The sequence below is a fragment of the Cibotium barometz genome, chromosome 28, assembly GCF_041138505.1.
Source record: "Cibotium barometz isolate CiBa-2024 chromosome 28, ASM4113850v1, whole genome shotgun sequence".
Classification (NCBI taxonomy): Eukaryota; Viridiplantae; Streptophyta; class Polypodiopsida; order Cyatheales; family Cibotiaceae; genus Cibotium; species Cibotium barometz.
Genome location: NC_141073.1, coordinates 41,422,404 through 41,446,116, shown reverse-complemented (window position 1 = coordinate 41,446,116; position 23,713 = coordinate 41,422,404). Strand labels below are relative to the sequence as shown.

The 23,713-nt window shown below is 45.0% G+C and overlaps 1 protein-coding gene across 1 annotated transcript; it reads right to left on the bottom strand.

The window, feature by feature from the left end:
- Positions 1-467: 467 nt before the first annotated feature.
- Positions 468-23,038, bottom strand: LOC147622828 (protein CORTICAL MICROTUBULE DISORDERING 2-like). Its single transcript, XM_086822469.1, has 5 exons — positions 21,471-23,038; positions 20,917-21,171; positions 20,741-20,832; positions 1,110-2,560; positions 468-849 (listed from the first exon to the last, which is right to left on the bottom strand). Exons 1-4 carry the CDS (start codon positions 22,605-22,607, stop codon positions 1,507-1,509), a joined length of 2,538 nt encoding a protein of 845 aa, XP_086678595.1. The 5' UTR covers positions 22,608-23,038; the 3' UTR covers positions 468-849; positions 1,110-1,506.
- Between the last annotated feature and the right edge of the window lie 675 nt (positions 23,039-23,713).

The following is a 23,713-nucleotide window of genomic DNA, read 5'->3' as shown; positions in this document are numbered from 1 at the left end:
CATCGATTCTTGGAGCCAGAGAAACATTCTTTATTAGTATGGTATAACAGGAATGGTAGAGCCATCAGAATGACCCGGCAAATGTCAGTGGCATTACTGGCTTGAGGCTGTTCATGAATTCCTTGGAGGCTGAATTGAGGATGTTACTCAAGCACTGAACCTACAACCTCAAACGAAAGGGTGCAGAGATCGCTTTTTAGCGGGTGCAGATTTCTGTAAGATCTAGAAACGATGTCCAACAAACACCATGCCAACCCCTCCTCTACTCAAAATTCAACCAGGCTGCACCCACACAATTGAAACTTCGCACGTGCAAAACAAGCTGAAACCTCCCGTTTCACATAAGAAGCCTTGTGAAAAACTGGCATCCAGACTCTTGTAATGCCATTGCGTTTTACCCATCAACATGATGGGCATAAAGAAAATCTTGTTTACCTGAATGTTCAGGAATTTAAGCAAATCACAGACACCAGCAAAATAAACCATTTTTATAACAGATGACTTACAAACGGTTAGCCCCCCTCCGGTGCCAAAGTGGCTACAATAAAACCCACAAATAAAGGCGTAAAAATAGCCTATCAATTTCACCTTGAATCCGCTCAAAATACATGGAAAAGTGCCCTGCAAATCACCCTTAAACTTTTTCATTGATATAAATGAATAAATCAACACTCATGTAAAGGTAGTCAATTGTGATGGTTTACTTGGCTTTCTTTTTTGTAGCCAAGCACGGAATCCACCTCTGCAGTAGTATATCTTTCACAATTTTAGTTAAGTTGGCAGTATATTTTGACAGAACTCCAAGCTTGAGCTGCCATTAGAGTCGCAATCTTTCAGACATACAAGCATCTGAAATGCAAGAGCACAATGGAACAGAAATATTAGCACTACTGAAGCCAAGAAAGAGAGCTGTTCCTCTCTCAACTGCAACTGAAATGTGGAAACCTACTCAACAAGCAGGAAGCCCAGGTTTTAATCTAGCTGAAATAATTGTAAACTGTAATATGTGCTGGACTAACAGTCGTGACACAGCCTAAAAACTAAATACCAGGAGATCCTAATCTTAGTCCTGGTTGGTGGGTTAACAAGTGGAAAACTTCAGGAATTACCTGTCTGGACGGCAGGCGATTAAGCGCAACTTTCTTTGAGCCAGAAATTCCGGTCGCACGAGCAATGATTCCAAGAAGCTGAAAGCTCCATGCTTCCATGTTACACGAATTCTGGAGTAGGTGAGACCTGTTGTCTGGCCATACAGTCTTCCAGAACATTCCAAGCAAGGGAAGTCGCACTCCAGTACCTTCTAAATTTCAAGACTCTTCAGCAAGACCATGGCAAAGAGTCCAATTATAAGAACTAAGCCAATGGATGTACCCAGCACACACTAGCAAACCACTCCTTACTGAAAGATATTGCAACTTCTGCAGCTTTGGAACTTCTCATGCCACCAAATTTGCTTGGTGCATTTCCTGCCCGCAGTACACCTCGTGTGCCTTTCACAATCCAAAATCATGGATTGGCCTGATTACCCAGGGCAAGAGCAGCTGACTCAACATGTTGAAGGAGAAAATCATAAATTTTTCGTTTCAAATGGCCCACAGTGTCAGATAGTTCCACATCACCAGGCACTTCTTTTCTACCATCCACTTGATCCAGCCAATCATTTACCCTTTTCAACTGTGATAGCATAGCTGCAATTTGACTATTGTCTTGCTGTAAACATGATTTTGCTGCAGCGCTGTCTAATGTGGGCTCAACTGCATTCGATACTTTATAACCACTATCGAATGCCCCCTCCAGAAACTGTAAAAACCAGCTCTGAGACTCACTTTGAAGCCGCTTCGCGAGCTCTGCAATGTCCTGCAAGCCACCACCCTTGACCCAGTTGGCAGCTCCCTGTGAACCCTGAGCAGGGGTGGCATGCCCCCTCTTGCTTGCAAGCTTTGCACTAGTTACTTTAGAAGCAGTTCCATTTGGTACCCGCCGGGTTGAATTGGTTGTTGCCTTCAACAATTTTGCATCACCATCACATCCATTGGCACGCATTTTATCATTTCCATTCTGTAAATTCGAAGAGTTCAGTCCTCTTTTTGGTGAAGAGGGACTTGCTAAGGTCACAGCTTTCTTAGAGGGAGGCGCTGAGGAGGCTGAACTGCTACCCTTTGTCATAATCCCAGTTTGGGCACCTGAAGCTTTCTCTAGCACTAGCATGAACTGATTATTGCAGATATTCCCTTTAGAGACTTCTTTCTTGACAACTGTCTTGGAGGTCACACTGCCTGCTTGCTTTGTCATGAGTGTGAAAGCAGCTAAATCAGTTGACAAAGCCGCTCCAACCCAGAGGTTTGCTCGTTTCGCCTTCTCCACACAGACACTTAGGTGTTCCTCTGTAAAGGCTGGAGCAGACTCATCTGCATCCATTTCTTTGTTTACTTTCTCCATGCCAGCCAATGCGTCTGCCACAGCTGTAGCCTGCCCTAGTACCTGCTGAAGGTCCAAAAACTGCTCCACTGAGGATTGAGGATATTCCACTCTCGCCAAGGAGCATAGCTCAGAAAACATGCTGCAAATTACAAGCATCATTGAGACTGTCAACAGATGTTGCTTTGCTGTCTTGTTTCTCCAAAAAAGGAGTACACCTCCAAAAAAAGGTGCCATACAACCAACCACCCATAATATCAAATGGGTCAATTTCTGCAACAGGATAATCCTCGACATATGAAAAATAGCATCTTACCCATAAAGAAGACCAAACCTACTGGATACCAAGACTGCATTAATAGATGTACAATTAAAGAAATCAGCATGTGGTCAAAAGATAGTGGAAGGGATACGTCAATAGGTTGGTGGCTCAAGTGGTGAGATGTTTGTCTTGGGACCCGGAGGTCCTGGGTTCAAACCCCCACGAGGTGCTCCCTCGGCAGCGAGCGGAAAAAAGTGCCTACAGGCGGTGAAAAAACAGTAACTATGGGAGGATCTTGGGCCTAAGGCCAGTCAGGGAAAAAACAAAAGTGGAAGGGTTACATATAGGTATTCATTCCACCTCATTAGACACACTATGAAAGGAGTCACTTTACCTTCTACACTGACACGTACAGAAAGTTAACAGGTAACTTTAAGGTTAGTAAAAAAATATAAAAGCAACCCAACCAATTATGCTAGAACATCCAAAAAGCAAGCCCACTGTACCCTTGCTAGTGAAAAGGGTTCTGTGACCCACAACTCATGTAATGCAGCTAGCAAATCTCTTAAATCAACGATTGAAGACATTAGTAGCAAGTACAAAAAAATCATCTCTGTGTTATCTTTCAAGGCTCGCTCTTTTTGAGGGGTGAGATATGTATGCCTTTTCTCGATAGTCCTGACTCCTGATGTACCAATATTAAGAGCTTGCATCATAGTATGTAGTTAGTTTTAGCGTGTTGGGTATTCTTGCAGAAGTGATTGACCTTTTGATACATTAAGCATAGATGGACAGCAAGAAACTTTCAAAGAAATACTTGCACAATCAACACAAAATCATCCCAAGGCAATCACAAGCTGCAGGATTCAGGCTCCTTCTGAACTATCTTCGCTGCACTTTAGTTGTTGGTCGCCTAGGCTAAGGGATCAATTACGAAAATAGGGGGAACGGGGGCTGGTTACAGCACATCCAACCCCCCCCTCCCCAAAAAAAGGCGGTCACGTGCATCCTCCACTTGGATGCCACATGGACATGACTAAGTGCAGACCTAAAGCCAGACAAAAAGCATTTTGAAAGCCCTTGTATAAGGATGACTCGCTCGTGTACTGTCAAGGGTGGTCAGCCGCATCATGCATGTCCTCGCCGACTAATGCATCGACTCACATGGACCACAATACTTGCTTGCACCAACTTCAATGCACTCTAAAGGAAGAAAACAAAACCAAGAACAATACTCCTCAAAAGAGTTGCACCAAATCTGTATCCATAAGTACAACTCGACAGCACTAGACCACCATCTCCCAGTGGAACATACTCCAAACCTCCTGGGAGCTCTTCCCGATCTTGTGTTCCATGCCTTGGGCTGAATGTCACTCCATAGGAAGACCAAGTTTTTATGTTTTACGTCGTGCCATTTTTGTGCCGACAGATAATTTGTACTTGTTCCATGAACGGGAGATATGTCCATGATACTATTTGCACATGCACTCATGTTCTGCATGTTTGAAACTGTTTTCGCATGACTTGTATTTTTGTGTTTGCATGCTTGACGTGTCACTTACTGAGCGAGGACGCCTGCCAGTGAGTCGTGAAGTCTGCTCTGTCTTCTGATGAGTTTTGGTGCATGTGAACAGGTGGTAAGTATATTGCACATGTTGTTTTAATATTTCATATTTTAACCTTTATTTTATAAGGTCATTTGTTTACACTCACTTAAAAGTGGGCACCCCCTTTGGGCACCCACTTAGGGGCCAAGGTGGGGAGCCCCACTCAAGTGAGTGTGTGGGGGTGGGTGCATGGTCACCTACCCACACTCCCAAAGAGCTGGCCGCCCACATGCAAGCGTGGGGAGCCAGCCAGCACATTTTGTTTACTCCTCCTCCATCCTTAATAAAAAAAGCTCCACGACCACCTTTGAAGGGACGATTGGTGCGCCTCCTTCACCCCTGGTTGTGTTGCGCTTCATCGCTTGCTGACGGCTGAGCAAATTCAAAGGCTTCTTTTCATCTTACGGTTGCATCCAGGCGACTACAGCTACACCATAGGCGGCTGTTTCTTCCGCCTTGAAAACGGCTGTTTCACGCTGCTGTGCCTCGCTGTTTCTCTCAAGTAACTGCACACATGGATATTGGACTTCCTCTGCCATCCACAAGTAAGTGAATTTTCAGATTTAAATAAAGTACTTTGTGTTAAATTTGATAAGGGATTCATCCCCCACGGTAACACCCGTTCAGTGCCGGGTAGTCCAAGCTCTATTGGAGAACCTCGGTCCAAAGGTGCTCAGATCGGGAGAGCCAGGCGTTAGTACGAGAGCGCCTGTTTGTGCGTGGTCTCGGAACACCAGTGAGGCGCTCTCCGCAGAGTCCAGTGAAAGCACAAGACCGTAGAGACTGGACCACACTAGTGGTCGTTCTGCTTCGAGCATCTACTTCGGACGTCGGCTTCGAGCCTGTTTGTTTGGTACTGTATTCATATGTACATGGACATCATCTGGTTCTTGGAACCCATGGAGCATTGTATTTGTTAAATACTCCCAATAAATATATCATATATTGAGGGGGGGGGTCGGCCCGTTCCGGCCCCAGTGCTGGTGTCCATCTTTCCATTTCATTTCATTTCAATTTCAAGTTGTAATTAAGTTGTCCATTTCAAATTGTGGTATTAAGTTGTGCTATTACGCGTGTGGGTGTCCAACGGAGTCTTCCCACTTGACAGGATCGGTTTCATTGGTATCAGAGCACGGTTGTTTCCCTCTTCCTAGTGGGGAAAGTACTAGACACCCCGCTTTTAGCACACTTAAACACAATGGACAGCCAAGGCAACCCTTTGGAAGTGCCTACTTCGAGGGGTCCATCTAGTGCCTCTCGTGGCTCTGATGCTCTACGAGGAAGGCACAAGCCCCTTGAAGGGTTAATGATAGTGAATCAAAGGGTCAACTGTCTCCAGGAAAGACAGTTATGCTTGAACAAGAGCCTGATGCAATGAGGGCTGAAATGGAACATATGAGAAAACTTTTGCAGGCACAAGAGCAAGAGTTAAATTTTTTGCATGAAGATCCCCATGTACAAAGTGCCATTGAAGCTAGGAAGGGTGATGCAATGGTAGATGTAACTTTTGAGTCCATGGCATGGGAAGTGGGCAAGAAGCCAAGGGAGTTGACACTTGCCTACCTCCTCCGCAAAGGTGATATCAAAGAGGGGGACGACGGAGAGCTGAAATTCAGAAATCCACCTCGCTTGAAGCATGGAGATCCCGCATCTCAAAGGCTGAAATCTTTTATGCAAAAGGAAGAGGTAACAGTCACCTCTCGACATGCATCTTCTCCACAAGGCACGAAGCCTGATAGATATATGTATGCTAGTGCTCATGGAGAGCATAAAAGTCACATGCATGCAAGACACGTATCCCATGGTAAGGGTGACAGGTCTGCTGCTAGAAGAATTTTGCCTTCTGAGCTATCTCATGGAGAGACATTGCCTTATGCAGGTAAGTCACATGCATCTGAGTTTCAAGTTCGTGGAGCACATGCCACCGTGCCTCATGAAGCTTCTATGACGGCCCATGGAGCCCATGCAGATAGGGCTGCCCCGTTGGATAAGGGGAAAAGAAAAAGAGAAGACCATGAGCCTCATGCCAGAAAGCTCAAGGAATTCAAAGCAGGTGACAAATTTCTTAAGTTTGATGTCTTTCATGGTGGAGAACATGATGCTTCTAAAGTGTTAGCATTTGTGGCACAGTTCGACATTGCCTTTAGCGATGAGGACTTCACAGAAAAGTCTAAAGTACGCCATGCTAGCATGTTTTTGAAAGGGACTGCTGCTCATTGGTGGATCACTGAAAAGATCACCAAGGATCCCATTTGCACCTGGAAGGAATTTTAAGATAGATTCTATGCTCAGTTTTTGCCACCAAATGCGGAGCAAACTCTCACCCAAAAGTGGGACAGGCTAGAGCAAAGAGATAATGAAAGCGTGCAACAGTATGTAACAAGTTCTGGAAAGTGTTGCTGAAAGTAACTCCCTTTATGCAAATCACTGAGGATGAAAGAAAGAGGAAGTTTCGTTCTGGACTGCAACCAGCATATCGTTCGGGCATTGAATTGCACCCGAAACATACTTTGCAACAGCTCACAGCTTCTGCTCTTGCTACGGAGCAATTGGTGCTCAAGAGTAAACAGGATCAAGGAGGTTCAAAGGGGAAAGACAAGGCTGTCCCAAATCTGCAAAAGGGTGGACAGCCACCTAAAAAGAACTTCCGGGAGCCTTACAAGGGTGGTAAAGCTGAAAATAACACATCTAAAGAACAGGGCCCAAGGAAGAACAAATTCGGCTTAACCCCGGAGCAAAGAGAGCAATATGCTAAGGATGGAAAATGCTTTTCTTGTGGTAGCAAAGACCACATGTTTCGACAATGCCCAAATCGCAAACCAAAGCACGAGGACAAGCACACCAAAGCAAATGTTCATGCAGTTCCTGATGTGCAAGGTAATAGAGGTCATGATGCAAAAGAGCGTATGGTTTGCAAGGCTTGGGGGCAAATCAAGGATCAGCCCGCACTCTTCATGTTTGATGACTGTGCAACTGACAATTTCATCTCTATGCAAATGGCAGCTGCATTGGGTATTGAGGTTGAAAACATGGGACCTCAGATTGAAGCCGAAGCTGCATTTATTGGTAAAGAGGTGCAGGTTACCCCTTTGATTGGGAAGTTGCGTATTCATATTCAGGGCTACCTTGATAATGAGCATTTCCTAGTTGCTCCTTTGAATGGATGTGATGTATTGTTGGGCAAGCCGTGGCACCATAGGCTTGAGCCCCGCAAAGACTACAAGTCTAAAATGATTTCTTTTATGCATAAAGGCCGCATGCATTTTATTGATGCTGGCAAAGAAGGGGATTCCATCCCACTTGTATCACACATCCAAATTAATAAAGCAATGAAAAAGAGTCTTTCAGCGTACTTGGTTTTTGTGCGTGATAGTCTTGTGCCAAATCATCAAAATATGGATGCTATGTCTAATGATAGGCTGAATTTTCCTAATACATTCAAAGACTGTTTGCAAGGCTTGGGGGCAAATCAAGGATCAGCCCGCCTTATTCATGTTTGATGACTGTGCAACCGATAACTTCATCTCTATGCAAATGGCAGCTGCATTGGGTATTGAGGTTGATAACATGGGACCTCAGGTTGAAGCTGAAGCTGCATTTATTGGTAAAGAGGTGTAGGTTACCCCATTGATAGGGAAGTTGCGCATCCATATCCAGGGCTACCTTGATAATGAACATTTCCTAGTTGCTCCACTAAATGGATGTGATGTATTGTTGGGCAAGCCGTGGCACCATAGGCTTGAGCCCCGCAAAGACTACAAGTCCAATATGATTTCTTTTATGCATAAAGGCCGCATGCATTTTATTGATGCTGGCAAAGAAGGGGATTCCATTCCACTTGTATCACACATCCAAATTAATAAAGCAATGAAAAAGAGTCTTTCTACATACTTGGTTTTTGTGCGTGATAGCCTTGTACCAAGTCTTCAAAATGTGGATGCTATGTCTAATAATAGGCTGAATTTTCTTCATGCATTCAACGACTATTTTGCTGATTCGTTGCCAGGTGAATTACCTCCCCAAAGGCCCGAAGATCATCGCATAGATCTTGTACCAGGTAGTTCTCCTCCTAACAAACCCGCATACCGAGTGAGTGCTGCACAACAAGAAGAGATCATGAAGCAGGTAAACGAGCTTTTAGAGAAAGGTTTGGTTCAACCCAGTTCCTCACCTTACTGCTCTCCTGTGCTTCTTGTTCAAAAGAAGGACGTATCATTCCGTATGTGTGTGGACTATAGAGCTTTGAACAAGCTTACCATCAAGAACAGATTCCCAATTCCGCGAATTGATGATATTTTGGATAAGCTTGATGACTCAGCTTGTTTTAGCAGACTTGATTTAAAGAGTGGTCATCACCAGATACGAGTGGTGCCACAAGATGTCCATAAAACTGCATTCAGGACAGCCTTCGGATTATATGAATTTTTGGTAATGCCTTTTGGTCTCAACAATGCTCCTGCTACTTTTAATCGTATGATGGATAGGATATTCCGACCCCATCGCACATTCACAGGAGTATTCTTTGATGATATCTTGGTTTTCTCCAAGAATGAGCAGGAACATAGAACTCATTTGGTCACAGTGTTCGAAGAGTTGCGGCGGCATAAACTTTTCATTAATGCCAAGAAAAGTGAGTTTTTCCTTTCAGAGATTCATTATTTGGGTCATATTGTATCTAAAGATGGAGTTACAATGGATCCTGCAAAGATAGAGACCGTTCGGAATTGGCCCGAATTGCAAAACGTACATCAAGTACGTAGTTTTCTGGGATTATGTTCGTATTATAGGCGTTTCATAAGGCATTTTGCTATGATAGCCACTCCTCTACATGATCTCACAAAGAAGAAAATCACTTTCAAATGGACTTCAAAAGAACAAGATGCTTTCTTGCAACTCAAGCATGCTATCATACATGGTCCAGTTTTGATTGTTCCTGACTTGCACAAGTCATTTGTAGTTGAATGTGATGCTTGTGGTAATTGCATAGGAGCTGTCCTAAATCAAGAAGGGCATGCAGTTGCATACGAAAGCCGTCGTTTGCATGATGCCGAGCTTCATATGGATATCTATGAGAAAGAGCTCTTGGCTGTAATTCACGCCTTAAAGATATGGAAACATTATCTTCTTGGGGCTGAATTTGTAGTCAAGACAGATCATCAAAGCTTGAGATACTTTTTATCTCAAACAAAGCTTTCAGAGAAGCAGATGAGAATGGCAAATTTTCTTTCCATGTTTCATTTTCAGATTGTGCATACTCTAGGAAAGAAAAATGTGGTGGCCGATGCACTATCCAGGAGACCTTATGTAGCTGCAGTCTCAGTGGCCTCTCATGGGGACTTATCTGCTATGCGAGATTTGTACCATTCGGATGCTGATTTTTGCCATATATGGACTGATTTGATGGCTGGTCATTCACATGCCTCTTATGTTATCAACGAGGGTTATATTATGAAGGATAATTGCCTATGTGTGGTGAAGGATTTGCGTCCAAAGGTTATGGACAAATGTCACGTTCCACCTTATGCTGGTCATAGAGGTATCATGCCTACTACACGCATGATTCAGAGATATTTCTTTTGGCCAAGCATGCGTAAAGACATTGAGGCTTATGTACGTGCATGTATTACTTGCCAAAAGGTGAAATTTGATAGGCAAAAACCTCCAGGTTTGCTTCAGCCATTGCCTATTCCCTCGCAACCTTGGGAAAGTATTACTATGGATTTTATTATGGATTTGCCTAGATCCCAGCATGGGAATGATGCTATTTGGACCATTGTGGATAGGTTTAGCAAGCAAGCTCATTTCTTGCCCGTCAAGAAAACCATTAAAGCTGATCATATGGTAAAGCTTTTTCTTGCTAGTACTTTCAAGCATCATGGTATGCCTAAATCCATTGTTGGGGATAGAGATCCCAGGACTACAAGCCTCTTTTGGAGGGCTTTATTTGATAAAATGGGTACTAAACTTGAGTTTTCATTCCTCGGTCCAAAGGTGCTGAGATCGGGAGAGCCAGGCGTTAGTACGAGAGCGCCTGTTTGTGCGTGGTCTCGAAACACCAGTGAGGCGCTCTCCGCGGAGTCCAGTGAAAGCACAAGACCGTAGAGACTGGACCACACTAGTGGTCGTTCTGCTTCGAGCATCTACTTCGAACGTCGACTTCGAGCCTATTTGTTTGGTACTGTATTCATATGTACATGGACATCATCTGGTTCTTGGAACCCATGGAGCATTGTATTTGTTAAATACTTCCAATAAATATATCATATATTGAGGGGAGGGTCGGCCCGTTCCGGCCCCAGTGTTGGTGTCCATCTTTCCATTTCATTTCATTTCAATTTCAAGTTGTAATTAAGTTGTCCATTTCAAATTGTGGTATTAAGTTGTGCTATTACGTGTGTGGGTGTCCAACGGAGTCTTCCCACTTGACGGGATCGGTTTCATCAACACTCTCCCTCGAGCTCAACTCCATCTCATGTACACCAAGCGAAGCCCTGAATCTTCCGAGCTTCTCTGTACCCAATGCTTTGGTGAAGATGTCAACGACCTGATCCTGTGTGCTGACATAAACAAGGTCAACATCTCCTACCAAAACCTTCTCTCTGACAAAATAATCTATATGCTTCGTGCGAGCATGAAAAACTGGGTTCCTAGCCAACTGTATACTGCTAATGTTGTCACAGAAAATGACAATTTGTCTATCCACTGATAGATCCAAATCTGCAAGTAGCTTTCTCAACCAAGCTACCTCATACGCTGCCATAGCAGCACCTCTGTACTCGGCCTCTCTATTGGATAGAGCGACCGTAGGCTGCTTCTTGCTGCTCCAAGTCACACCAGCACTCCCCAAAGAAAAAATGAAGCCACTAGTAGATCTTCTATCTGAGATACTGCCAGCCCAATCAGCATCTGTGTACCCATGTACACATATCTCTGTCCCAGTTTCATAAAATAGTCCACAATGCAAAGTAGACCTCACATACCTCAGTATGCGTCTTAATGCATCCAAATGCGGTTTTCGAGGAACCTGCATAAACTGATTCACCAACCCAACAGCATAGCTCAAATATGGCCTAATGATCGTCATGTAGATCAAGCTTCCTACTATAAGCCTATACATAGTAGGATCCTCCAAAATCTCTCTTGAAACTGCACTCAACTTGCCATTCTGATCCAATGGCACTGAGATAGGCTTACGGCCTGTCATACCATACTTGGACAACATGTCCAAGCCATACTGTCTCTGCAGTAATCCAATACCATGTGGTGACCTAATCACCTCAATGCCCAAGAAATATCTGAGCTCCCCCAGGTCCTTCATCTCAAACTTCTGTCTAAGCAAGATCTTTACATCAAAGATCTCTGCATCATGGTTTCCCATAATGATAAGGTCATCTACATAGATGGCACAATCCCTCTATCACTGTGTCTCACATACAGCGAGAAATCTGCATTGGCTACATGAAAGCCAATAGTGACAAGATATTCAGAAATCTTGTCAGACCATACTCTTGGTGCTCGTTTTAAGCCATACAAGGCTTTCTTCAACCTGCAAACATGCTCGAAGTGACTCACATCCTCATAACCGGGTAGCTGCAACATATACACCTCTTCCTGCAAATCCCCATGCAAGAATGCATTCTTTACATCCCTCTGATGTAAAGACCATTGCTTTGACGCAGCCACTACTATCACAACTCTCATTGTTGCCATCTTGGCAACTGGACTAAAAGTTTTCTCATAATGAATGCCATATGTCTGCGCATATCCTTTGGCTACCAATCTAGCCTTGTACCTGCTTATGCTTCCATCACTGTTATGTTTTACTTTGTACACCCACTTGCATTCAATGGCTTTCTTGCCTTCAGGCAATTGCACTAAATCCCAAGTCTCATTTCCATATAGTGCATCCATCTCCTCATCCATAGCTTTCTCCCAACACACATTTCCAACAGCCTCATCAATGCATGTGGGCTCTACAACCTGTACAACTTTTGCCATGTATGCATAGTGATGTGCCACATAACCATCATAGGTAAACCTCTGCACAGGATTCTTTCACTCTCCCACATCTTCGCAGCTTTGCATTCATGGCTTCCATAGCCTTCTTTACACCAGGCATTCTCATAGCTGGTATCCCAAGATCCTCATCAAGGCTCATCTCTGAGCCACTAGACTCTCCATCAACATGAGAATGCCCTGCAGAAATGTCAGGCATACTTAGGGGCTCGATCACTTTCCACTCCGTGGTCTATCAACTGAACCACTAGATGAGAACTCTCCTAGTCCACTCAAAGACTGTGATTGCTGACTTGCATTCTGTGCAACCACATTTCCACTCACATCAGCCCCAACAGCTTCTTTTTCGCCAGCTCATCTCATCAAAAACATCCCTGCTTACCCTGAACTCACGTGTAGCAGGGTTATAACACCTGAATCTCTTTTGCTCAAGGGAATACCCAATAAACACACATTTTTCAGCTTTAGGATCCAGCTTAGTTCTCAGCTAATCTGGCACATGCACATATGCAATAATGCATCCAAAAACTTTCAGATGAGAAATTAGGTTTTCTGCCAGTAAACCTCTCCTCTAGACTTACATCATGTATGGCTGCAATTGGAGTCCTGTTCATGATGTATACTGCTGTAGAAACAACCTCATCCCAATAGCTATGCGGTATATTCTTCTCTCCCATCAATGCTCGCGCAATCTCAGCAATGTGCCCGTTTTTCCGCTCAGCAACTCCATTTTGCTGCGGAGTGTATCTGCATGTAAACTGTCTCCGAATACCATTCTTCTTCAAAAATTTAGAGAACTCATTGGAGAAGTACTCTCCCCCTCCATCTGACCTTAGGCACTTTACATATTTCCCTGTTTGCTTTTCAACCAAAACTCTGAAATTCTGAAAGTGAGTGAACACCTCACTCTTCTCCTTCATGAAATATACCCACACTTTCCTTGTGTGGTCATCAATAAATGTCACATAATATCTGCAGCCTCCCATAGACATGGTCTTCGTAGGACCCCATATATCTGAATGCACAACATCTAGTGCATTTCTGCTCACATATCTATTACGTGGAAATACATGCTTTGTTTGCTTTCCAAATTGGCATGCTTCACATATTCTCTGCATACCTTCCACTTTAAACTTCGGCAGCCCTGTCACAATTCCTTTAGTTTGCATAGACTTCATTCGCTGCACATTCACATGTCCAATTCTTTTATGCCAAATGTCTGTGTCTGCAACAATCCCTGAACCATTTGCAAACATCGCAGCACTCATTTCATGCATGTCTACATTCAATGTAAACATTCTGCCCACTCTGTTGCCTTTTGCAACCAACCTGCACTTGCCTTTAAAGTCTTCAACATAACAACCATCAGGGTTAAACCGAACCTGCAAACCCTGCTCAATCATCTGGCCAACTGAAACCAGATTCTTTGTTATGTTCGGAACGTGAAGTACATCTGCAAGGTACTTCACTTTGCCATCCTGCATAGACAATGGCACATCTCCAACATGGGCAATTGGATGAGCAGTGTCATCCCCTGTTTCCACAAAACCTGGTCTTTCAGGGTTTTTCATCTCCTTGAAGCACTCCCCATGACTTGTCATGTGGTTCGAAGCACCTGAATCAACGTACCATACATCATCTTTATGTGCTGCTTCAACATTTTCAGACATGGTATTAACGACATACTGCATAACAAACAACCTTTCATTATCCTCATTATTTCTACTCGAGGATACATAGTTGTTTTGCTGCAATTTCCCATTTTGCATGTCAGCCTGCTTCTTATAACAATCTGCCTGCACATGTCCAAGCTTACCACAATAAAAGCATCCACGTGTATCATTACACTGCCTTTGCCAATTTCCACGACCTCTTTGACTCCCCCTGCCTCTGAATTGGCCTCTTCCACCTGCGTGTTGTTGTGGTTGTGAATTCTGGGACTGTTATTCTTACTGCTGATGGCTATAATTCTGATTACCTGTTCGGCCACCTCCTTGGCCGCGTCCACGGCCTCCTCTACCTCGTCCTCTTTCTGAACTTGTGTAGAAGGCCTGTTGCTCTGGACTCTTTTTGTTTTGTGAAGACTGTTGGTCTTCACCCAAGCTCTTCTCTTCTATAATCAACATAGACACCAAATCTGAGAAATTGGGAATGTTTTCCCGAGTCTGAATAGAGGTCTTGAACGCCTTGTATTGTGGCCCGAGACCACGTAGACAGACTTCCACCTTATCATCATCATCTACTGAAACACCAATAGATGCAAGGGATTCCACAATACCCTTGATCTTCAATGCATAGTCATTCACAAACATACTCTTTTTCTCTACAGTATGAAGTTCATTGTTCAACTATATCTTTCGTACCTTGCTATTCGTTTCATAGAGTTTTACCAAGGTGTCCCACGCCTCCTTGGGGGACTTGGCATCCTATATGTGTCCAATCATGGTGTCCTGTATACTGATAGAGAGCCAATACATAACTTTTCTGGCTCCTTGGTTCCAATCCTTGAAATCTTTCACATCTACAGCAGTCGGATTGATCTCCCATATCTCCGATGCCTCTTCATGCTCACCTTCTATGTAGTCCCAGTAACCCTTTTCCATCAAGAAATTTGTCAACCTGAATCTCCAAGCATGAAAGTTGTTCTTATCAAGCTTCTCAGCAACAATCTGGTTTATGCCATCATTTGACATCTTATCAGACACACAAATTTACCAGAAACAGCACTCTGGGTTTGTCCTGCACAAATTGCTGTATTTTCTACAGCGGTACTGTACTACACTCAAATGTCACAACCAGTAACCTCAATGTGCATACGTACACCCAATGGCAACTGTTTTACCTCCTTGTAGCACACACAATGTCTGCACAACCAATCTGTCTTCTTGCAATTCTTAAAACAGAATTCTGCATAGAATTGATAACTTACCTGCAGTGCTCGAAATCGCCTGCTTTTCGAAAAACGGAGGTCTTAACGCACTCGAAATGCGTTTTCGGCCCAAAAAAATTATCCATTAGGACTCCATTAGGACAGTATAGTTGCCCTATAGCTTTACTCCCGCGAAGAAAGCTCCTCAATCAGAGATCGTTTATCGGTGCCTCCCGTAGAGCTCCCGACAAGGGTGTAGTTGACAACACAAATAGGGAAGAGTAGATGAAGCTCTTACCCTCTTACCGCTTCCTGCGCTTCCCTTGCTTGCAGCTCAGCCCTTAGCATGAACCAGGCTCTGATACCATGAAAAGATGCAGGGAAGAAGATAGCTTGAGCTCTTGCAAGCGCACACACACACAAAATCCTAAAAGAGAACACACAAGGTGAAAGGCTGAAAATCTTCTTCTTTACACAACACTCAACACACCATATAAAAAGATAAGAGTACACACACTATGAAAAGATACTCAACCAAATACATACTAGGGTTCTCTATAGTGTGAACCCAACTAAATGAGGTGGCACTATAACTATGCCAATCTCTAGAATGGCTGTCACACAGCCTGTCATCCCACTGGCCACATATCACCCATGATCTCACCAACCATGCCAGTGGTGTAAGTGTGGGGCCTATCCCCCAAGCGGGTCATTAGTGTCCACCGCCTCACTAGATGAGCTCGCTATCTCAACAAGTACCACATCTCTGAGTAAGGCGTCATACATGCTCGTGATGGTGGATGATTTTTCTAGACATACTTGGGTTTACTTTCTGAAGACCAAGGATGAGGCTTTTGAGCACTTCTGTGATTGGAGAGTTGAGATGGAAAAAGAGACCGGTCGCTTAATCAAGGCTCTCAGGACCGACGGAGTGGGTGAGTTTACATCCCAGGAGTTTCAGCAATATTGCAAGACCCATGGCATTCAGAGACAGCTTACTACAGCATATACTCCATCATAGAATGGAGTTGCAGAGAGGAAGAATAGGACCATTATGGAGATGGCCCATGCTATGCTTGAGTATTCTTCATTACCTCGACGTTTCTGGGCTGAGGCGGCTTCCACTACTGTCTACATTCAAAACAGGTCTCCTATTGCTGCTCTTCCAGATAAAACTCCATATGAGGCTTTCCATGGTGAGAAGCCTCCGTTGTTCATTTCCTATATACTAGAATTGTCTCAAAATGTGAAAGGTCATCCAATCTTTTACGTCAGTGGCCTGAATGTAGCACGCGGAAACTCTGGGGGTCTTCTTTCAACCCTAAACACCACTGGCAACATGCTAATGCAAAACGCAAACATGAAGAGAGAGTAGAGAGAGAGACATGCTGGAAATTCAGTGTATTCATATAGTACAAAAAGGTGCTCCTAATCTAGAGCCCTTGGCTGCCTTCATAAAAAGGTGGGAAACACCCAAAATCTGGTCCTAATGCTGCACCCTAAGGACCCATTCCCTAGAGGAATGAATGATTACAATGAGAAGCCTCTTTGCCCTTTTATAGGCCTTTGGATTCCTTGGGGAATTGGCCAACCAGCAGTCGGCCAGCCGACTGCTCTGGCCGACTGCTGGCTAAATCCCAAAATGAAGATGCCCTGCAGCCGCCTCAGCCGACAGCTCCTGTGTCCTTCTTTGGTTCAGCCGACAGCATCTTCAGGTCATCTCCAAGTCCCCACTGCACACTCTGCTCCATGTCCTAGTCTTTAATCTTTTTTTCTTGGCTGCCCCTTCTGGATTAGTCCTGAGAATGTACATGGCATTATTCATGCACATGACACTGAAAGAGATGCTGGGAGCCGAGGACAGCATTGTGACTTCTTAGGAACTTGTTGAGGTTGAGGACTTGTCCTCTATGTTGAGATATCGAGCTCATCCACTGAGGCGGTGGACACTGATGACCCGCCTGGGGGATAGGCCCCACACTTACACCACTGGCATGGTTGGTGAGATCATGGGTGATATGCGGCCAGTGGGATGACAGGCTGTGTGACAGCCATTCTAGAGACTGGCATAGTTATAGCGCCAGCTCATTTAGTTGGGTTCACACTATAGAGAACCCGTGTATGTATTGGTTGAGTACCTTTCATATTATGTGTACTCTTATCTTTGTATATGGTGTGTTGAGTGTTGAGTGAAGAAGAAGAAGAAGATTTCCAGCCTCTCACCTTGTGTGTTCTCTATTTGGGTTTTGTGAGTGTGTGTGTGCTTGCAAGAGCTCAAGCTCTCTTCCCCCCTGCATCTTTTCATGGTATCAGAGCCTGGTTCGTGCTAAGGGCTGAGCTGCAAGCAAGAGAACCACACGAAGCCGTACGAGTGTGCTTGCAAGAGCTGAAGCTCTCTTCCCCCCTGCATCTTTTCATGGTATCAGAGCCTGGTTCGTGCTAAGGGCTGAGCTACAAGCAAGAGAACCACAGGAAGCGGTAGGAGAGTAAGAGCTTCAACTACTCTTCCCTATTTGTGTTGGTGACTACACCCTTGTCGGGAGCTCTAAGGGAGGCACCGACAAACAATCTCTGATTGAGGAGCTTTCTTCGCGGGAGTAAAGCTATAGGGCAACTGTACTGTCCTATCGGACAACAATTTTGAAGGCCGAAAACACGTTTCGGGCGCGCCTGGACCTCCGTTTTTTAGAAAGCAGGCGATTTCGAGCACTGCAGGTAAGTCATCGATTCTCTGCGGAACTCTGTTTTAAGAACTGCAGGAAGACAGATTGAGTGTGCAGACACTGTGGGTGCTGCAAAGAGGTCAACAGTTGCCATTGGGTGTATGTATGCACATTGAAGTCACTGGTTGTGACATTTGAGAGTACTACAGTACCGCTACAAAAAATACAGCAGTTTGTGCAGGAAAAACCAGAGTGTTGTTTCTGGTAAATTTGTGTATCTGCTGGAGAGTGAAAAATCCTGTGCAAAGATTTACCTATGATGGTTATGTGGCACATCACTATGCATATATGGCAAAGGTTGTGCAGGTTGTTGAGCCCACATGCATTGATGAGACTGTTGGAAATGTGTGTTGGGAGAAAGCTATGGATGAGGAGATGAATGCACTATATGGAAATGAAACTTGGGACTTAGTCAATTGCCTGAAGGCAAGAAAGCCATTGGATGCAAGTGGGTGTACAAAGTAAAACATAACAGTGATGGAAGCATAAACAAGTACAAGGCTAGATTGGTAGCCAAAGGATATGCGCAGACATATGGCATTGATTATGAGGAAACTTTCAACCCAGTTGCCAAGATGGCAACAGTGAGTTGTGATAGCAGTGGCTGCGTCAAAGCAATGGTCTTTACATCAGATGGATGTAAAGAATGCATTCTTGCATGGGGATTTGCAAGAAGAGGTGTATATGTTGCAGCCACCTGGTTATGAGGATGTGGGTCACCCCGAGCATGTTTGCAGGCTGAAGAAAGCCTTGTATGGTTTAAAACAAGCACCAAGAGCATGGTCTGACAAGATTTCTGAATATCTTGTCACTATTGGCTTTCATGTAGCCAATGCAGATTTCTCGCTGTATGTGAGACATGGTGATAGAGGGGTTGTGTTTGTTGTCATCTATATAGATGACTTGATCATTACGGGGGACCATGGTGATAGAGGGGTTGTGCTTGTTGTCATCTATGTAGATGACTTGATCATTACGGGAGACCATGATGCAGAGATCTTTGATGTAAAGATCTTGCTTAGACAGAAGTTTGAGATGAAGGATCTGGGAGAGCTCAGATATTTCTTGGGCATTGAGGTGATTAGGTCACCACATGGTATTGGATTACTGCAGAGACAGTATGGCTTGGACATGTTGTCCAAGTATGGTCTGACAGGCTGTAAGCCTATCTCAGTGCCATTGGATCAGAATGGCAAGTTGAGTGCAAATTCAGGAGAGATTTTGGAGGATCCTACTATGTATAGGCGCATAGTAGGAAGCTTGATATACATGACGATCACCAGGCCAGATTTGAGCTATGCTGTTGGGTTGGTGAGTCACTTTATGCAGGTTCCGCGGAAACCGCATTTGGATGCATTGAGACGCATACTGAGGTATGTGAGGTCTACTTTGCATTGTGGACTATTCTATGAGACTGGGACAGAGATATGTCTACATGGATACACAGATGCTAATTGGGCTGGTAGTATCTCAGATAGAAGATCTACCAGTGGCTTCATGTTTTCTTTGGGGAGTGCTACTATGACTTGGAGCAGCAAGAAGCAGCCTACGGTTGCTCTATCCAGTACTACAGAGGCCGAGTACAGAGGTGCTGCTATGGCAGCATATGTGAGGTAGCTTGGTTGAGAAAGCTACTTGCAGATTTGGGTCTATCAATGGATAGACAAGTTGTCATTTTCTGTGACAACATTAGCAGTATACAGTTGGCCAGGAACCCAGTTTTTCATGCTCGCACGAAGCATATAGAGGTCCACTATCATTTCGTCAGAGAGAAGGTCTTGGCAGGAGACCTTGACCTTGTTTATGTCAGCACAGAGGATCAGGTAGCTGACATCTTCACCAAAGCATTGGGTACAGAGAAGCTCCGCAGATTCAGAGCTTCACTTGGTGTGCATGAGATGGAGTTGAGCTCGAGGGGGAGTGTTGAGATATCGAGCTCGTCTAGTAAGGCGGTGGACACTGATGACCCGCCTGAGGGATAGGCCCCACACTTACACCACTGGCATGGTTGGTGAGATCATGGGTGATATGCGGCCAGTGGGATGACAGGCTGTGTGACAGCCATTCTAGAGACTGGCATAGTTATAGCGCCAGCTCATTTAGTTGGGTTCACACTATAGAGAACCCGTGTATGTATTGGTTGAGTACCTTTCATATTATGTGTACTCTTATCTTTGTATATGGTGTGTTGAGTGTTGAGTGAAGAAGAAGAAGATTTCCAGCCTCTCACCTTGTGTGTTCTCTATTAAGGTTTTGTGAGAGTGTGTGTGCTTGCAAGAGCTCAAGCTCTCTTCCCCCCTGCATCTTTTCACTCTATTCCACATGAACTAGAAGCTATGATTGATTTCAGGGAAAAATAAGTTGATCCCTGAGTATAAAATTAAGTGGAAAGATAGGGCAGAGGAGAACTCACTTGAAGACAATTGCTGGTATAAAGCATAGGTTCAAGCGTGGAAACATATGAGGAGGGGAAATATGTTATGTACATGGAGCTAATCCTCGGATTAGCAGGCCAAATCCAATAAGGTTAGGGGGCCCTGAGATTAGGAGATAGCAAGCAAATACACTTACAAAACATTGGACCCAAATCTATAACAGCAGCGCTACCTTGGCCATTTAATTTCCATGTCCAGCAGTTATGCACCACGGGTGCACCTTGGCAAATTCATCTCCAAAGTTGTATTTAGGGTTGGAACTTACATTCAAAGATTCTTGTAACAAAATCTGAAAACATTAAGACTTGCTTGAAAATGTACTCGAGCCCATCAAATTTTTCATAACACAAAACTTAGCTTGGACACTAGCTAGTTTTCACATTTCAAGGATTTGGATTAAAGTGTGATACCTCAAGCTTCGAACAACACTTTCAGCAGCAGATGCTTCCTTCAAAGCCTCTGCAGCAGCTAGTGAAGCAGCATCTCTCCTGTGCATGGCCTCCTGAAAATATTAAGGGCACGTGTCAACAACAGCATAAAAAAGTACCCTGCTGATATAGAACATCCAAAGTGTGAGGGAACATACATTTCCAAGTGTTGCTAGACCTGATGGGAGACAGTCCCAGCTAATACTTCCATCAGTTAATCTTTTGTTATGAACAGGAGCCTTGATCAACTTGTCTAGAGCCTCAGAGCCTGCACTTCCAGAGGCGGCTTTCTTTGTAGGAGCAACAGTTGAGCCCTTGATGTTCATCTTCACATCTACTAATTTTGGAGCTGCAGTGTAAGCCTCTTGCACCTTTTGCATACTACCATCACTTGATCTTTTAGAGGCTGTTGCCTGCCCACAGTTGTTCAAGACAATTGAAAATAGATACCTGAGAGTGCACTTTACTCCATCATCCATATATGCTCTAGTCCTATGTATACAAATTGAAAGAATCTGTTGTGCAGTCTTTTTGCATACTAAGATGATTATTAATGCTCTGAAACTCAATTTCCACAAGACGGGTTCAAGACTCCTAGATCAAATCAAGGCAACACAGAATGACATCATCATGTTACTCCACAAGGGGCAGCCAAGCTTGAGCAGACAATCTAAAAAGCAACTATATATTAACACAGGGCAGGAGAGCATACTGGAACTGCAACTGGAGTTTTGATGTCCATCTTGGCTGACTTTTTAGAGCTCAATCGCTCTTTGAAATCTTTAATTCCAACAGCCCCTTCCCAGCTTCTCCGTAGGGTCTTTGCACTTACTGCCAGCAAGTCCCCCACTTTGGATCCACTGGAAGCAGTAACGATGCTACCTAGTGAGCGACGTTTTGGGGTATCTCCAGTGCTTCTCTTTGGGATAAGGATGCTGCTACTGCTGCTGGTAGGTGTTCTAACAGTTGGAGAAGAAGGTTGAGGTTTTGAGAGGACACTAAGAGACAAACCCTTGTAAGGCACCTTTCTCTCTTCCGGGCAGGCCACTCGGCCATTGGCCCCTGCTTTCTCTGGTGCAGAGGATTTGGTCAGCGGAGAGTTACCTCTGTCAGTAGACCGCGAGAGAAGGGCGGGACTCACAGATGAGCGTGCGACAGTACTAGGCCTCGGAGATAGATCAGTCGATTGCTTGGATTTAGCCGTATGCCCTGATTTGTGTCGAAACGCAGTGTCTTCGATATCCTTTAGAGGGACAGAACGGGACTCTTTCTGTCGGAGAGGAGATGGCATACCTGGCCTGTCGGAGGCTCTTGAGAACCTGGGAGTGCTGCCGCTGTCAGAACCGGAAGCGTTCGACAGAGCACTCTCAACAGAAACGGCATCGAACCTCTTGGAGGTAATTCTGGCCAAGCCAATTTCGCCGGCTGTGACGGGGTCCAATGATGCCTTCTCCAGATGGTGTCCATTCTGCAGTGCCGGAACGGCTGTCGTGACTAGGTCTTCCGGCGTGCCGATGCAAGGGTGCCTGCCCGGAACAGGCCGGACGCCGCGCAGAAGTGGGACAGGATGGCCGGACTCGAGCTTGTCTACATGGATGAATTGCCCTAGCTGCAGCTTGTCGCTCAAAATCAGATCGTTGTGCTCCTCGGCGAGAGAGACGAAAGTGGCGTGCGATGAGTCGGAGACCTTGAGATAGAATCCCTGGTTAGGCCATAGATCGCTACCTGCTAGGGCAGGCAAGATGGTGATCACCTGCAAGAGAACTGAGCGATGCTCTCCCGCTATCTTGACATCAGAGTTCATGTGCTGGAGAAGCTTCAGGAGGACGCCTGGAGTCAAGGTCGCCATGGCCGGAAGAAAGAGAAGCCCCCAGCGCGCGCACAGCGGGTTATAACGAAGCAGTCGCTATGGCCGAAAGAAGAAGCAGCCCCCTTGAAACAGCCGCCATGGCCGGAAGAAGGAGAAGCTCCAGCACTACGCTAGCGAATCATGACGGAACAGTAATCTGTGCTAACGGTAGATTACGACGGTATGATTGTCATGGACGGAAGAACCCCGCGAAAAGCAATAGATGAGGGCTAGAGCCTACAAGCACAGTGGCTGCGACGACAGACGGTGCGGTGACTGGGGTCGAAAATGTCACCGCGCAATCAGTGGGATTCGGGGGTGGGATATTAACTGTCGAAAGGCGATGGCGGAAATGAAGATTGAAGGGACGAGCCAGACGGGACAGACTCCGACACAGAGAAGACTCAGGCCGCACTTGCCAACATGTGTTGGCAACGTGGCAAAACAAGTAAACTTTACAAGTATTTTCGCCACGCTGGCAAGATTATCTGGTAAGGTAGTTTTTGGAAAATACAGCAATTATATTATATAATAGTAATATGGCAAAAATGTCTCTCTCGTCCATGTACAGGCTGGCAAACGTCCTATTTAACACTTTGGTTAATAACGTAAAGCCAAGCCTTCACTGCACAAGCGACGTATTTAACACCTTGGTTAAGAACGTAAAGCTTCCTCAAATCCAAGCTTTTACTTCAGCTACACGACGCATCTCCGCACGTTACCGGTTAACTGTCGCCCTCCGCGTCCGACGTGGCATCATCCAGGCCACCAGCATGTGATTCGCTAGGCCCGCGCACGTGGCTGCCTACATCAGCCACATTGTAACGCTACGGTCCGGGTCACGTTCGAGCCGGGCGGTTTTACAATTTCTGATTGGCGCCTTTTCCAGGGTATTGTGTGAACCCCTTCAATGCGCTCTCTACAAGTGGCGTCTGGTTCCGGCCTTTTTCGAGAGTCTTCCCGTGCACGTTGATTGCGACGTTGGCACCAGGCCCACCTGATGGGCGCCCTCTTGGGAGGCCCATTTGTACCTTTTTACCAATCTTGCGTCGCCACACCTGGGTTTCTACAGTGATCTCAGTTTTCGCGCACTGCACAACCTGGCA